Source organism: Lampetra planeri, chromosome 40 (assembly GCF_965212315.1).
Source record: "Lampetra planeri chromosome 40, kcLamPlan1.2.h2, whole genome shotgun sequence".
Taxonomy (NCBI): domain Eukaryota; kingdom Metazoa; phylum Chordata; class Hyperoartia; order Petromyzontiformes; family Petromyzontidae; genus Lampetra; species Lampetra planeri.
Window position 1 is genome coordinate 6,882,100 of NC_136146.1, and position 13,532 is coordinate 6,895,631.

The following is a 13,532-nucleotide window of genomic DNA, read 5'->3' on the forward strand; positions in this document are numbered from 1 at the left end:
AGCTTGGAGGAACGAAGGTGGAAGCCACGTGGCGGGTGCCGTGGTCCGGAGCCTGCCACGTGGCGGGCCGCGGCAGTCTCTCTCTCTCCCTCTTACGCTGTCTGCCAACAGCGTGAAGGAGCCATGGAGCAGAGGAACGAGCATAGTGAGGGCTGTGAAAGAAACTTAATGAAGAATACTGAATTCCAGACGTTGTCTCAACGACCTTAATTACAATAGTATGTTCTATTGTTATGATTACTTTCTTATATTCTTAGTTCCTGTTTTATTAAGCTTGTTTACCCAGACTAATGACTGGGTGACTAGTTGGGTACGGTCAGGGCGAGGGCTGATGCCCTGGGTGGCTAGTTGGGTACGGCAAGGGGCTGGTACTAGTCACTGGGTGGCTAGTACCGGTATGGTCAGGGCGAGTACGCCGATGACGATCGAAGCTTCACACGTCCCCAGACTGCGCGTGCCTCCTTGCTCGCTGCATCGTGCGGCCTCTCTCAGGACGCTTGGCCTGTGCTTCCGTGGTCTCAGAAGGGCCCCCCCCCAATCCCGTCTCCCCGGCCACGCAGGGTCACGCGCACAAATTCACTCGGCGCTTCGGCTTGGCTATGACGAGACGTTCAACCTTTATTGTTCAGGGGGACGATGGACGGACGCGACGTGCGCACGCATCATCTCAGTGGGACGTGAACATTTTTGTTTTGTGTTTAGTATTGTGGAGTGGGGTGGGGGGGGGGGGTTGCGTTGGCGCGGTCGCCAGTTCCGTGTGCCACGCCAGCGGCTACAGACGCAGCCAATACATGGCACTGCGAATGCGGTTGTAGTCGGGCAGCTGCTCGATGGGACCTGCAGGCATCGGGGAAGGATGGGAAAGATGAAGCACACGGTTACAGAACGTTAACGGTCTCAACTTTGAGCGCGCCGTCTCCGCCACTACCACACAGAATCCACTGTGTCGGTGGCAGAGGTCGCAAACGGGTTTTGATTCCTTACCCGTACCCGGTCGCACCAGGGTCGCAAATGGGTACCCGTACCAGTACCCTACCCGATACCCGGCTACCCGTACCCGGCCGGGTACGGGTACCCGATTGCGACCTCTGGGATGAAGCCATGTTGCAGGCGTGGGTGGGTTGATTCTAGGAACTTGAATTGTGAGAAGAGACAAGACGTTGGGAAATGAGTGACAAACAGTTACTCACCAGTGACTCACGGCCTACCCGTACCCGTACCCGGCCAGGTACGGGTAGCCGGGTATCGGGTAGGGTACGGGTACCGGATACCCGATCGCGACCTCTGGTCGGTGGGGCTCTGTGTCTGGGTGGAGCTGAGTGTGGGTGGAGCTGAGTGTGGGTGGAGCTGTGTGTGGGTGGAGCTGTGTATGGGTGGAGCTGAGTGTGGGTGGAGCTGTGTGTGGGCAGAGCTGTGTGTGGGTGGAGCTGAGTGTGTGTGGAGCTGAGTGTGGGTGGAGCTGTGTGTGGGTGGAGCTGAGTGTGGGTGGAGCTGTGTGTGGGTGGAGCTGAGTGTGGGTGGAGCTGAGTGTGGGTGGAGCTGTGTGTGGGTGGAGCTGTGTGTGTGTGGAGCTGTGTGTGGGTGGGGCTGAGTGTGGGTGGAGCTGAGTGTGGGTGGAGCTGAGTGTGGGTGGGTGGAGCTGAGTGTGGGTGGGGCTGAGTGTGGGTGGAGCCGAGTGTGGGTGGAGCCGAGTGTGGGTGGAGCCGAGTGTGGGTGGAGCCGAGTGTGGGTGGAGCCGAGTGTGGGTGGAGCCGAGTGTGGGTGGAGCTGTGTGTGGGTGGAGCTGAGTGTGGGTGGAGCCGAGTGTGGGTGGAGCCGAGTGTGGGTGGAGCCGAGTGTGGGTGGAGCCGAGTGTGGGTGGAGCCGAGTGTGGGTGGAGCCGAGTGTGGGTGGAGCCGAGTGTGGGTGGAGCCGAGTGTGGGTGGAGCCGTGTGTGGGTGGAGCCGTGTGTGGGTGGAGCCGAGTGTGGGTGGAGCCGAGTGTGGGTGGAGCCGTGTGTGGGTGGAGCTGTGTGTGGGTGGAGCTGTGTGTGGGTGGAGCTGTGTGTGGGTGGAGCTGTGTGTGGGTGGAGCTGAGTGTGGGTGGAGCTGAGTGTGGGTGGAGCTGAGTGTGGGTGGGGCTGTGTGTGGGTGGGGCTGTGTGTGGGTGGGGCTGTGTGTGGGTGGAGCTGTGTGTGGGTGGAGCTGTGTGGGTGGAGCTGAGTGTGGGTGGAGCTGAGAGATGGTGGAGCTGAGTGTGGGTGGAGCTGTGGGTGGGTGGGGCTGAGTGTGGGTGGAGCTGTGTGTGGGTGGAGCTGTGTGTGGGTGGAGCTGAGTGTGGGTGGAGCTGAGTGTGGGTGGAGCTGTGTGTGGGTGGGGCTGTGTGTGGAGCTGAGTGTGGGTGGAGCTGAGTGTGGGTGGAGCTGAGTGTGGGTGGAGCTGAGTGTGGGTGGAGCTGAGTGTGTGGGTGGAGCCGAGTGTGGGTGGAGCCGTGTGTGGGTGGAGCCGAGTGTGGGTGGAGCCGAGTGTGGGTGGAGCCGAGTGTGGGTGGAGCCGAGTGTGGGTGGAGCCGTGTGTGGGTGGAGCTGTGTGTGGGTGGAGCCGAGTGTGGGTGGAGCCGAGTGTGGGTGGAGCCGAGTGTGGGTGGAGCCGTGTGTGGGTGGAGCTGTGTGTGGGTGGAGCTGTGTGTGGGTGGAGCTGTGTGTGGGTGGAGCTGTGTGTGGGTGGAGCTGTGTGTGGGTGGAGCTGAGTGTGGGTGGAGCTGAGTGTGGGTGGAGCTGAGTGTGGGTGGGGCTGTGTGTGGGTGGGGCTGTGTGTGGGTGGGGCTGTGTGTGGGTGGAGCTGTGTGTGGGTGGAGCTGTGTGGGTGGAGCTGAGTGTGGGTGGAGCTGAGAGATGGTGGAGCTGAGTGTGGGTGGAGCTGTGGGTGGGTGGGGCTGAGTGTGGGTGGAGCTGTGTGTGGAGCTGTGTGTGGGTGGAGCTGAGTGTGGGTGGAGCTGAGTGTGGGTGGAGCTGTGTGTGGGTGGGGCTGTGTGTGGAGCTGAGTGTGGGTGGAGCTGAGTGTGGGTGGAGCTGAGTGTGGGTGGAGCTGAGTGTGGGTGGAGCTGAGTGTGTGGGTGGAGCTGAGTGTGGAGCTGAGTGTGGGTGGAGCTGTGTGTGGGTGGAGCTGAGTGTGGGTGGAGCTGAGTGTGGGTGGAGCTGTGTGTGGGTGGGGCTGTGTGTGAGTTTAGTCATGAGCGTGGATCCCCCAGGCTGACTGACCGACGGCGGCAACGGCCGGGCACTTGTCGTAGATGTAGTGGGAGCAGACCCTGCGCAGAACCTTGGAATCCACAGCCTAGACACGCAGTACATACGCACACACACACACCGTGTTACACACACACAGACGCATGACATGCACGGCCACACACCACGGAACACACGAGCCTCGAATAACACACACACATCACGCTACTCACACGCACACCGTCATACACACACACGCACCGTCTTACACACACACACGCACACCGTCTTACACACACACGTACGCACCGTGTTACGCACACATTGTCACGAACGTGTTCCTCGTAATACCACACACACAATCTACGGATGCACCAAGCGACATGCACACTAACACAGCTCAGCTGTAGCGTGTTTGCAGCTTGTTGCGGAGGTCCAAGGTAGAAACCTGGCAGGCTGCCCTGGCCGATTGTACGGCGTTAACCGTAAATACACACCGATGCCCACTGGCATGCTGGTGCCGAATCACATTGCGCAGCACATTGGGGGTTACCCTCCAAATGTTTGAGATGTCATGGAAGGCAAATTTGAGTTGCCGAGGCATTTAGGCGAGCGCCATGTGAATGCAATGATGATTATGAGATCGTCATCTTGGAGTTGTCCCGGAACTGTACTCGGAGCCAACGGGGGGGGGGGGTGTAAGTATTGGGGAGTAATGTGGTCTCATTCACAGAGGCCACAGCGAGGCCACAGCGAGGCCTGCGGCTTCACGGGGATCAGCGCGAGCGCCCACGTACGTCGATTCGCGCCTCCAGCTCGGGCAGGGGAATGCGCCGCCCGTAGCAGAGCATCTGCCGCCCGATATCCTCGCAGATCGGAGTGGAACCTGGGTGTCGCACGCGGGCGCCACACACAGACGACGGTGTGAGAACCACGACCCCCGCCGGCCACCCCCACCACCAACGAATGCCGGGCAAGAGCCAGCACCGCGCCATCAATGCCGGGCGGTGGCCGATGGATAGTCGGGTAGGATTAGTGCGTGGTTAGCTACAGTGATTTGCGATATGCCCATAGGTTGGCTAGTTGTCTAGGGTTAGTACTCGTGGCTGGTTGGCTAGATTTGTATGTTTACAGGGAGGGATAGCACTACAGGCTGGTTGGCTCGAGATGAGGTCAACATTGGCTGATGAGGAGTTGGGCCAGCATCCGGCTGTTGGAGAGCATCACCTGTGAAGGCCGGTACGGCACATGATGGGGTGGGTGGCCAGCAGTATGCCTGGCAGTCTTCGTCTCCCCAGTGCTGATGTTTACACTCCGCACAAGATACTCATTTGAGGCCGAGCCTACCTAGGGGAGGCCTGGGACTTCTTCAGATAACCGTCACTGGTGTTGGCTGCGAGCGGGAATCGAACCCGGGCTGCTGGGATCGTAGTGCAGCGCTCTAATCGCTGTCCTTACCACTGCTCGCTCGGCTACAGCACTAACGACAACACGCACACGCTCACAGGCACGCACCATCGAGCTGCAGCAGCATGTTGGTCTTGAGGAGGTTTTTGGCGCGAGTCACCTCACCGTCGGTCACGGACGTGCACAGGCGCATCCTGCAGGGCGAGATACACGGCACTGAGACACGGGACGGTGGTGACACAAAGCACAGTGGTGACACACGACATGGTGGTAAGACATTGCACAGTGGTGACACATGACATGGTGGTGATACACGGCACGGTGGTGATACACGGCACGGAGACACGGCACGGTGGTGGGAAGTTGGAGGAGCTGAAAGGGGTCGTTGGATGGCAGAGAACAGAGGACGGAGAAGACGTCGCATACGCACCACTCGGCCTGCACCCAGTGGAGCGTCTCCTCGATGCCCATGGAGTCGCACACCATGTACGTGCCCCAGAGCCCCGTGTCAGAGTAGCACGTGTTGAACGACTGGTAGCTGTGGCAGACGCTCTTCTGCGCCAAAGTCTGCGCCAGCTTGCTCGACAGGTTCTGCCAAGGAGTGGGGCGCAAGAAAACAGTGGGCGGGCCGTCCACACGGCTGACTCGACAGCTCCACAAGCAGCGCGCGGCTGAACGCGCACGGGACCGCACACACGGCTGTAAACACAAGATAGCTGGAGATGCACGCAGGCAGCTGCACGCACACAGCTGTAGGCATACAGACAGCTGAAGACACACAGCACACACACACCTGTACAGAGACAAAGACAGTTGTAGACACACACTCGCACACTACACACAGGCAGCTGGAGACAGACGCACACGCAGAGAGCTGTACACACAGGCAGCTACACACACACAGGCAGTTGTACACACACAGACAGCTACACACACACAGGCAACTGTACACACACACAGACAGCTACACACACACAGGCAACTGTACACACACACAGGCAGCTACACACACACAGGCAGCTGTACACACACAGACAGCTACACACACACACAGGCAGCAGTAGGCATACAGAGCGGTGGGAGTGTGACTCACGGCGCCGCCCCCGTAGGAGCGATCCCAGTTGCCGATGAGCGTGTTGGCCACCATGAGGGGGATGGTGTCGGCCTCGGGCCAGCCAACGCTCTCCACGGCCAGCGCCACGTGAGCCAGGGGCATCTTGTCGTCGCGCACCAGGATCTGCGCCGCACGCATACGGCCACGTCAGGAAGGGCGCACCACTGGCTAGGGCAGGCATCGCCACGGCCGCCCTCGCACGGCACACACGGGGGGGTCGCGGGTTCATCACGGGGGGACCTCGGGGTCATCGTGCCGGGTGATCACGGGGGGTCATTGCGGGGGGGGGGGGGGGGTCCCGGAGTCGCACCTCGCTGCCGGTGAAGCGGCACATGGGCAGCACGGGCACCTTGTCCCCCTCGTACTGGAAGGGAAGGTTGCCCAGGTGCTTCTGGGCCAACTGCACCAGCTCTTCGTGGCGGACGCCTGCATGCGACGCAGAGACGCACAGCGGCATGCGCAGAGACGTACACGCACACACGCGGAGAAATGTGTAAGAATACAAACACAGAAACAAAAATCAAGCACCCATGAAAGTGGTGGTTTATTTCCACCACTAACACTCGACCATTCCTCACTTAAAAAGATCTTGACTGAATTTAACATTCTTGTGTGCGCGTAACTGTGTGCGTGTGTGCATTCAAGTGTGTGCAAGTATGCATGTGTATCAAAGTGTGTGTAAGTATGCGTGTGTGTGCAAGTATGCGCATGTGTGTAAGTGTGCGCGTGTGCGTGTGCGAAAGTGTGTGTGCGTGTGTGTGCAAGTGTGCGTGTGTGCGCAAGTGTGCGTGTGTGTGCAAGTGTGCGCGTGTGTGTGCAAGTGTGCGTGTGTGTGCAAGTGTGCGTGCGCGTGTGTGTAAGTGTGCGTGTGTAAGTGTGCGCGTGTGTGCAAGTGTGCGCGTGTGTGCAAGTGTGCGCGTGTGTGCAAGTGTGCGCGTGTGTGCGTGCAAGTGTGCGCGTGTGTGTGCAAGTGTGCGTGTGTGTGCAAGTGTGCGTGTGTGTGCGTGTGTGCAAGTGTGCGTGTGTAAGTGTGCGCGTGTGTGTGTGTGCGTGCAAGTGTGCGTGTGTGTGCAAGTGTGCGTGTGTGTGCAAGTGTGCGTGTGTGTGCGTGTGCGTGCAAGTGTGCGCGTGTGTGCAAGTGTGCGCATCCGTGTTCGTACCTCCTGCGGCCGACAGCACCATGCGGGGCCCCTTGTAGTGGGTGCTGATGTAGTCGACCAGGTCTCCGCGCGCAATCGACCTGCACACGCCGCATGCGCCCGCACCCGGCCATCAGCGCCGGCTCGTTTCACGTGGAGGCACGACCTCCGTGCCCCACGGATAAACGCGGCGCCGCTCTTGGGCGCTCGCATTGGCCGAGCACAAATACAAAAACGCGCTTAATCTACGCGGGACAACATAATTATATCTATGGGACCATTTGAACATCACGACAGCTGTATTATTCTTCACCTGAAGACGGCTGCTTGCGTTGTAGCCGAAACGTCGTGATAATTATTTTATTATGTTTTATTTTTATTATTTTATTACTTCCCTTCTACGTGACTTTACCGAAAGAACCAAGAAGCTGTATTATTGCCGCAAAGGGTTAGGCCTACTCCTTTTTCACCGTAATTATAACGGACCTCGGCTCGGCTCTAACCATACGCGAGCGAGGCGGGAGAGGCGGTAGCGCGTACTTTATGTTTTTCGTGGGCCCCAGGATGGTCCTGCCGAGCGCGGTGCCCTGGTAGGCGGTGGCGTGGAGGTAGTCGAACACCACCTCCTGCATGTTGGTCTCCACCTCCTGCATCTCGCGCAGGATCACCCCGCGCTCGCGCTCCATCTCCGCCTCGCCCAACGTGCTGTTCTGAATGATGTCCGCCAGGATCTCCACAGCTGGAGGCGCACGCGGTCACACACACATGCAGTCACAAAGACAAAGATCCCCCCCTATAGACTTAACAGACTGTTGGGGCAAGTGGTGTTAAGCAAGCACATATGCAGGCCGGCATGGCACACGAGGGGGTGGGTGGCCAGCACAACGCCAAACCACCTTCGATGGCAGACAGCTCAAGCGTGTACACGGGTCGGAGGAGCGCGGCGTCACACTCGTGTAAATGTGCTTGCTAAGGCGGTTCATAGGTCACTGGGTTCACAACGAAGAGCCCTAACCACAGCGCCACTTCTCCACCCGCACCAGGACACGGGCTGCCTGGTGCGAGCCCAGCACCAGGCCCGGCTGCGGCTACTCTCGGACAACGAGGGCCAGCAGAGCTATTGTGTGGGGGCCACCGTGACAATGATGTTGCACCGAGGAGGAGAGTGAACTTGGGTGGTGCGGGGACCACCCTGGCGCAGCGCACTCACCTTTGGGCAGGTCCTGTGCGAAGGCCTTGGCGAAGTAGACGGTCTGCTCACGCGACGTGTAGGCATTGAGGTGAGCGCCCATGTTCTCAATCTCCAGCTCCAGGTCGAGCTGGGAGCGCTTCTTCGTGCCCTATCCACGTACACATTCATGCACACACGCGCAGGCACATAAACACGCGCAGGCAAACAAAGATCCCCCGTGTAGCCTTTAACAGACTTTTGGGGCAAGTGCTGTTGGCGAGCAACTATGAAGGCTGGCATAGCACGACACGGGATGGGTAGCTAATCCATACCCGGCCGCCTCCGTCTATCCGGTGCTGATGTTTACACATCGCACCAGGTAATCATTTTAGGTTGCGTTTACCTAAGGCAGACAGAGCACTGGCTCCAATACTCACCATTGTTTTTGTTTATGACCAGGAATCTACTTCTGGTCGTTGGGTTCGCAGCAGTGTGCTTAGCACTACACTCCCACATCCCAGACACAACATACACACCCGCACGCAGGCACAGACAGACAGACAATGGGAATGAGCCATAGCAGAGCCCTGCGGTGGTTGTGGGAGGAAGGGGAAGGCGTGGGGGTCAGGGCGCTCACGCTAGGTCACGTGACCACTCGCACCTTGAAGGCCATGTGCTCCAGGAAGTGGGCGGTCCCGTTGTTCTTCTCGTTCTCGTAGCGGCTGCCGGCGTCGATCCACAGCCCCACCTGCTCACTCCGCACATGGCGAGATGTTATCTCCCACGCCTGGTATGCAGGAGGTCGTGGGTTCGACCCCCACCCTGATACCTGTATATTTGGAATTTGCATGGTTCTCCCCGTGGTCGCGTACATTTTTCTCCAGTTTTTCCCTCCACATTTTGAAACGTGCATTTGGCTGGTTTAGATTGCCATGTGATAAGTCACTTTGTTGAGCGATCATTTGTGGTCAGGACGCATCTGAAAAAGCGAAGTAGGCTTTACCTGATATATAAAATAAACTAGATTTAAAGTATTTAACCAGAGCCTCCTCACAAGCACAGCCCTGATAACAGGCAACTCTAGTGTCGTAGGGCTCAATAGGTATTTAAATTACCCTTTGTTGGCTGTCATTGCAAGCACGACACACAGGCGTTGTTTCTCTGTGTGCCTATGTGTGTGTTTCTCTGTGTCTGTGTTATCACTCTCTGCTTGTGTGTCTTTCTATGTGTCTCCGTGTCTGTGTTTTGTCTCTCTCTCAAATTTAGCAATTTTTGGAAGAACGTAATCAACCATGTAGGGTGTTGACTGTTACGTTAACCGACTCTCTGTGTTGTATTGCATTGTATTTCTAAGTTTACTAGGTTTGTTTTCTCTCTCATTTGTACCTGATGATGATTGCTTGTGTTGCAATCGAAACGTCGTATGCTATTATTTAATAAATTTTCTTTCTACGTGACTTTACAGAAAGAACCAAAGAGTAATTCCTGCAGTCACGAAAGCCCCAAATCAAGTTTTTAGCACCACTCCTGTAATTCAAAGGGCCTCTTATTGTGACAGAAGTGACTAAGTGTTCTAGAATTTGAAACACGGTTCAAAATATTCCCCATAGTACCCGATTAGCCACAAAGTGATTGATAAATATAATGCGGGCTGTTTTAAAGTGGGAGGCCTCGTGTGGTCATGGGCCGTGTTTGTCCGATGGGCCGTAGGTTCCCCATCCCTGACTCAAGTAAAATACGACCCAGATGGTGACTGTGCTGTGCCCTTTTGTGATAGTAATGCCAAGGAGGTGAGGGTGGTGGGTGGTAAGGGGTGTGTGGTGGAGGGTGGGCAGCAATAACATCCATTGCCCCACCGGTCTGTTGAAGGTTACACAGAGGATCTGTCTTTGGGGGCAAGGGTAATGTGAGGGGTAAGTGTAAGAGTGTGGGTGGTGTGGGTGGTGGGGGTGGTGAGGCTATCACTTACCGTGCACGTGTGTAGGCCCGAGTTCTCGGAGGCCACACGGAGGCCATTGTCGAGTGTGGACACCTGCGTCTCAGGGATGTTGAGCAGCGCCTGTGCGTAGCCCACATCACCCACGGTGCTCATGCAGCGACTCACCCGCCATGGCGCCTGCATCGGTCAACAACAGCGGAAAGCCGCTCTCATCAAATAAAGTAAAAAAAAACATCGCAAACGGCACGGCGAGAGCCGAGAAGTGTCCCCCCCGGGGCGGCGCGCGAGCCGAGCTCGGGACCGTGCTGGACGGGGGGACGACGACGACGGTGGGTGGTTCAATGATTGAGACAAAGGGAGACGTGTCAGCAGGTGGAAGAGACAAACAATAACGGGAGATAACGAATACAGGCGGGAGACGAGGGGACACCGATGGGCGATGGGTGGGGGACACACCGGACAGATGGGAGACGATTTGAGACGTCAGGGAGACAGGAGACAATTGAAGATACAGGGTCATGTAAAAAGTCAAGAGACACGTGGCAGACAGACAAGTAGAGACACAAGGTCAGATGGGAGACAGGAAGGGGAGATATGGCAGACAGTAGACAATAGGAGACATACCGGTAAAAGGGAAGACAATGCAATGCATAGGGCAGACAAATATAAGAGGAAAAAGATGCAAGGTCAGATGGAGTATGACAAGGTGAGACATGGGGCAGGATGCGACATGCAAGGGGAGTCCCAGGGGGTGGGGTCAGACGCAGGATAGAGACAGAATTAGATGGGAAACAGGAGGGGAGACGGCACAGGTGGAAGGGACAAGGGGTGTACAGGTTCCAGGAGACACAAGGTCAGCCTGCAGACAAGGGAATGGAAGGTGACAGGTAGGAGACCACAAGGGGAGACGCAGAGCAAGGCGAGGTCAGATGGGAGAGACAATTTCAGCGCCACTACGTGGTTCACATTTTATCGACCCGGCCTCACTTTTGCACGAACGTATCTGATGACCGCTGGGAGACACTGGGACGCTTACGAAGTGGCAATTGCGAATACCACACAAGTCAGCCGGCGTTTATTCATCCTGACGCGCACAACAACCAAGCGACTGGCAAATCTGGGCGATAACAAAAAAAAATCCACAGAAATCTCACAACTCACCTTCCTCCTTCACTCGCGGAAAGCCGCTCTCGTCAAATCAAGTCAAACAAACACCGCAAACGTCACGGCCAGAGCCGAGAAGTGTCACCCCCGGGAGGGGGGGGGGCACGCGAACACGCGAACCGAGCTCGGGGGATCGTCATGCTGCGGCTGCTGCTGCGGCTGCTGCTGTTACTGCTGCGGCTGCTGCTGCTACTGCTGCTGCTGCTGCGGCTGCTGCTGCTGCGGCTGCTGTTGCTGCGGCTGCTGCTGCGGCTGCTGCTGCGGCTGCTGCTGCGGCTGCTGCTGCTGCTGCGGCTGCTGCTGCGGCTGCTGCTGCTGCGGCTGCTGCTGCTGCTGCTGCGGCTGCTGCTGCGGCTGCTGCTGCTACTGCTGCGGATGCTGCTGCGGCTGCTGCTGCTGCTGCGGCTGCTGCTGCTGCGGCTGCTGCTGCGGCTGCTGCTGCTGCTGCGGCTGCTGCTGCTGCTGCGGCTGCTGCTGCTGCTACTGCTGCGGATGCTGCTGCGGCTGCTGCTGCTGCTGCGGCTGCTGCTGCTGCGGCTGCTGCTGCGGCTGCTGCTGCTGCTGCGGCTGCTGCTGCTGCTACTGCTGCGGATGCTGCTGCGGATGCTGCTGCGGCTGCTGCTGCGGCTGCTGCGGCTGCTGCGGCTGCTGCTGCTGCGGCTGCTGCTGCGGCTGCTGCGGCTGCTGCTGCTGCGGCTGGTGCTGCTGCTGCTACGGCTGCTGCTGCGGCTGCTGCGGCTGCTGCTGCTGCGGCTGCTGCGGCTGCTGCGGCTGCTGCGGCTGCTGCGGCTGCTGCGGCTGCTGCTGCTACGGCTGCTGCTGCGGCTGCTGCTGCGGCTGCTGCTGCGGCTGCTGCTGCTGCTGCGGCTGCTGCTGCGGCTGCTGCGGCTGCTGCTGCTGCGGCTGCTGCGGCTGCTGCTGCAGCTGCTGCAGCTGCTGCTGCTACAGCTACGGCCTCGCTGTAACGCAGAGGCCGCGTGCGACGAACGCCGCTCTCTGCTGCTGCTGCCTCGGCGCATCCCACTGGGAGTTTTGCACAGGGCGTTGGCGTGCGGTGCTTTTTATGTAAGATTTTTCTGTTTGGCATAGTCACTTTAAGATGAGTTGTGCGCCTTTTGGCGTCATCTGGTCCAACACCATGTGAGACTGGGCTCTAAGGAAACTTGTCTCGGGTGTGGACCAATCAACTTCAAGGACAGTGCACATTATCAGAGTTGTGTTTTTTGTTTGCATTATGACCGCAGGTATTGTGGTCTATGCAAACATGACTCCTTGTAAAACAAGGTGTCAGTTTTGTTGCCAGATAAAAGGGTTAAAAACAATTATCACTTTAAGATTCATCTTCTTGGTCTTCACCTGAGGATGGCTGCTTGCGTTGTGGCCGAAACGTCGTGAGAATTATGTTGTTTTATTTTTATTATTTTATTACTTCCCTTCTACGTGACTTTACCGAAAGAACCAAGAAGATGAATCCCTGCAGTCACGAAAGCTTTACATCGAAATCACTTTAAGATGTTTTCTTGTTCGTTGCGGTTGCACCCGATTCAAGAGCCGACAACTCAACAGGGTTTTAACTAATAAATGAAACTAAAAAACAACTGAAACGTCTCCCACCGTGGCCCAAATCCCCGATAGCGCCGCGCGGCCTAGCGAGCCCTGCGTGGGACTAGCGTCCCCGTGACCTCGACGCCGCGCGCTTCGCAGGAGATGGCGCGTGGCCTCCCCCCCACCGCCGCCGCGATTAAGTCGGAGCGGCTTGACGAGGGGGTGACGAAGGTGGACGATGAGGAGGAGAATGAGGAGGGTGGACGAGGGAGCGACTCACCCGAGTGGCGCGACGGGTAACGCCGCGCAGAGCCCGAGACAGACACAGCGACGCCATCGTTGGATCGAATCGAAGTGCGAAAATCGTCGCGTCAATTACGCCACGAAACGATTCCTTTGCGTCAACGCTATCCGCGTGTAATCGATTCGATAATTGTGGGCGAGACGACCCCGGGACATTGAGACGGGACCTGACACGGAGAATCGATTCAAATGGTTCGATAAGTGCCGTTGGATCGAATCGATTGCAAGGTCGGGGGTTTGACACGTGGGTGTGGATCGATACAGTTGCGTAGTCGATTAATCGATTCCCACTATATTTATCTTGTCGGAATCCGATGAGCCATGAAGCTCTTTGTCACAGATGTGTCACAGACTGAACAGTCGGTCAGCAAGTTATAACAACAACCAATACAAACAAACGACACAAGTGCAACATCGAGAAAAGGAACTCGCTGAAACATAAACAAATAAAGTGCACAAGCACAAATTGCTCAAGTAACATACTGTACATTCCTGTAGATTTGTCAACACAAATAATGAAGTTGGAGACACGCTCGTGCTTGTGA

At 57.4% G+C, this 13,532-nt stretch overlaps 1 protein-coding gene across 1 annotated transcript; it reads right to left on the reverse strand.

The window, feature by feature from the left end:
• Nucleotides 1-593: 593 nt before the first annotated feature.
• Nucleotides 594-13,092, reverse strand: LOC144731809 (mitochondrial-processing peptidase subunit beta-like). The gene is made up of 13 exons (XM_078613065.1): nucleotides 12,965-13,092; nucleotides 10,006-10,152; nucleotides 8,698-8,784; nucleotides 8,076-8,205; nucleotides 7,406-7,604; nucleotides 6,887-6,966; nucleotides 6,037-6,152; nucleotides 5,706-5,849; nucleotides 5,043-5,203; nucleotides 4,721-4,806; nucleotides 4,003-4,091; nucleotides 3,239-3,314; nucleotides 594-837 (listed from the first exon to the last, which is right to left on the reverse strand). Exons 1-13 carry the CDS (start codon nucleotides 13,019-13,021, stop codon nucleotides 773-775), a joined length of 1,437 nt encoding a protein of 478 aa, XP_078469191.1. The 5' UTR covers nucleotides 13,022-13,092; the 3' UTR covers nucleotides 594-772.
• Between the last annotated feature and the right edge of the window lie 440 nt (nucleotides 13,093-13,532).

Excerpts from the sequence above, each read along its gene's own strand:
- LOC144731809 (XM_078613065.1), bottom strand. The coding sequence starts at position 13,021 with ATGGCGTCGCTGTGTCTGTCTCGGGCTCTGCGCGGCGTTACCCGTCGC. Across the intron at positions 10,153-12,964 it reads TTACCCGTCGCGCCACTCGG|GCGCCATGGCGGGTGAGTCG; the intron begins GTGAGTCGCTCC and ends TGACCGATGCAG. Across the intron at positions 5,850-6,036 it reads GCCGCTTCACCGGCAGCGAG|ATCCTGGTGCGCGACGACAA; the intron begins GTGCGACTCCGG and ends CGTGCGGCGCAG.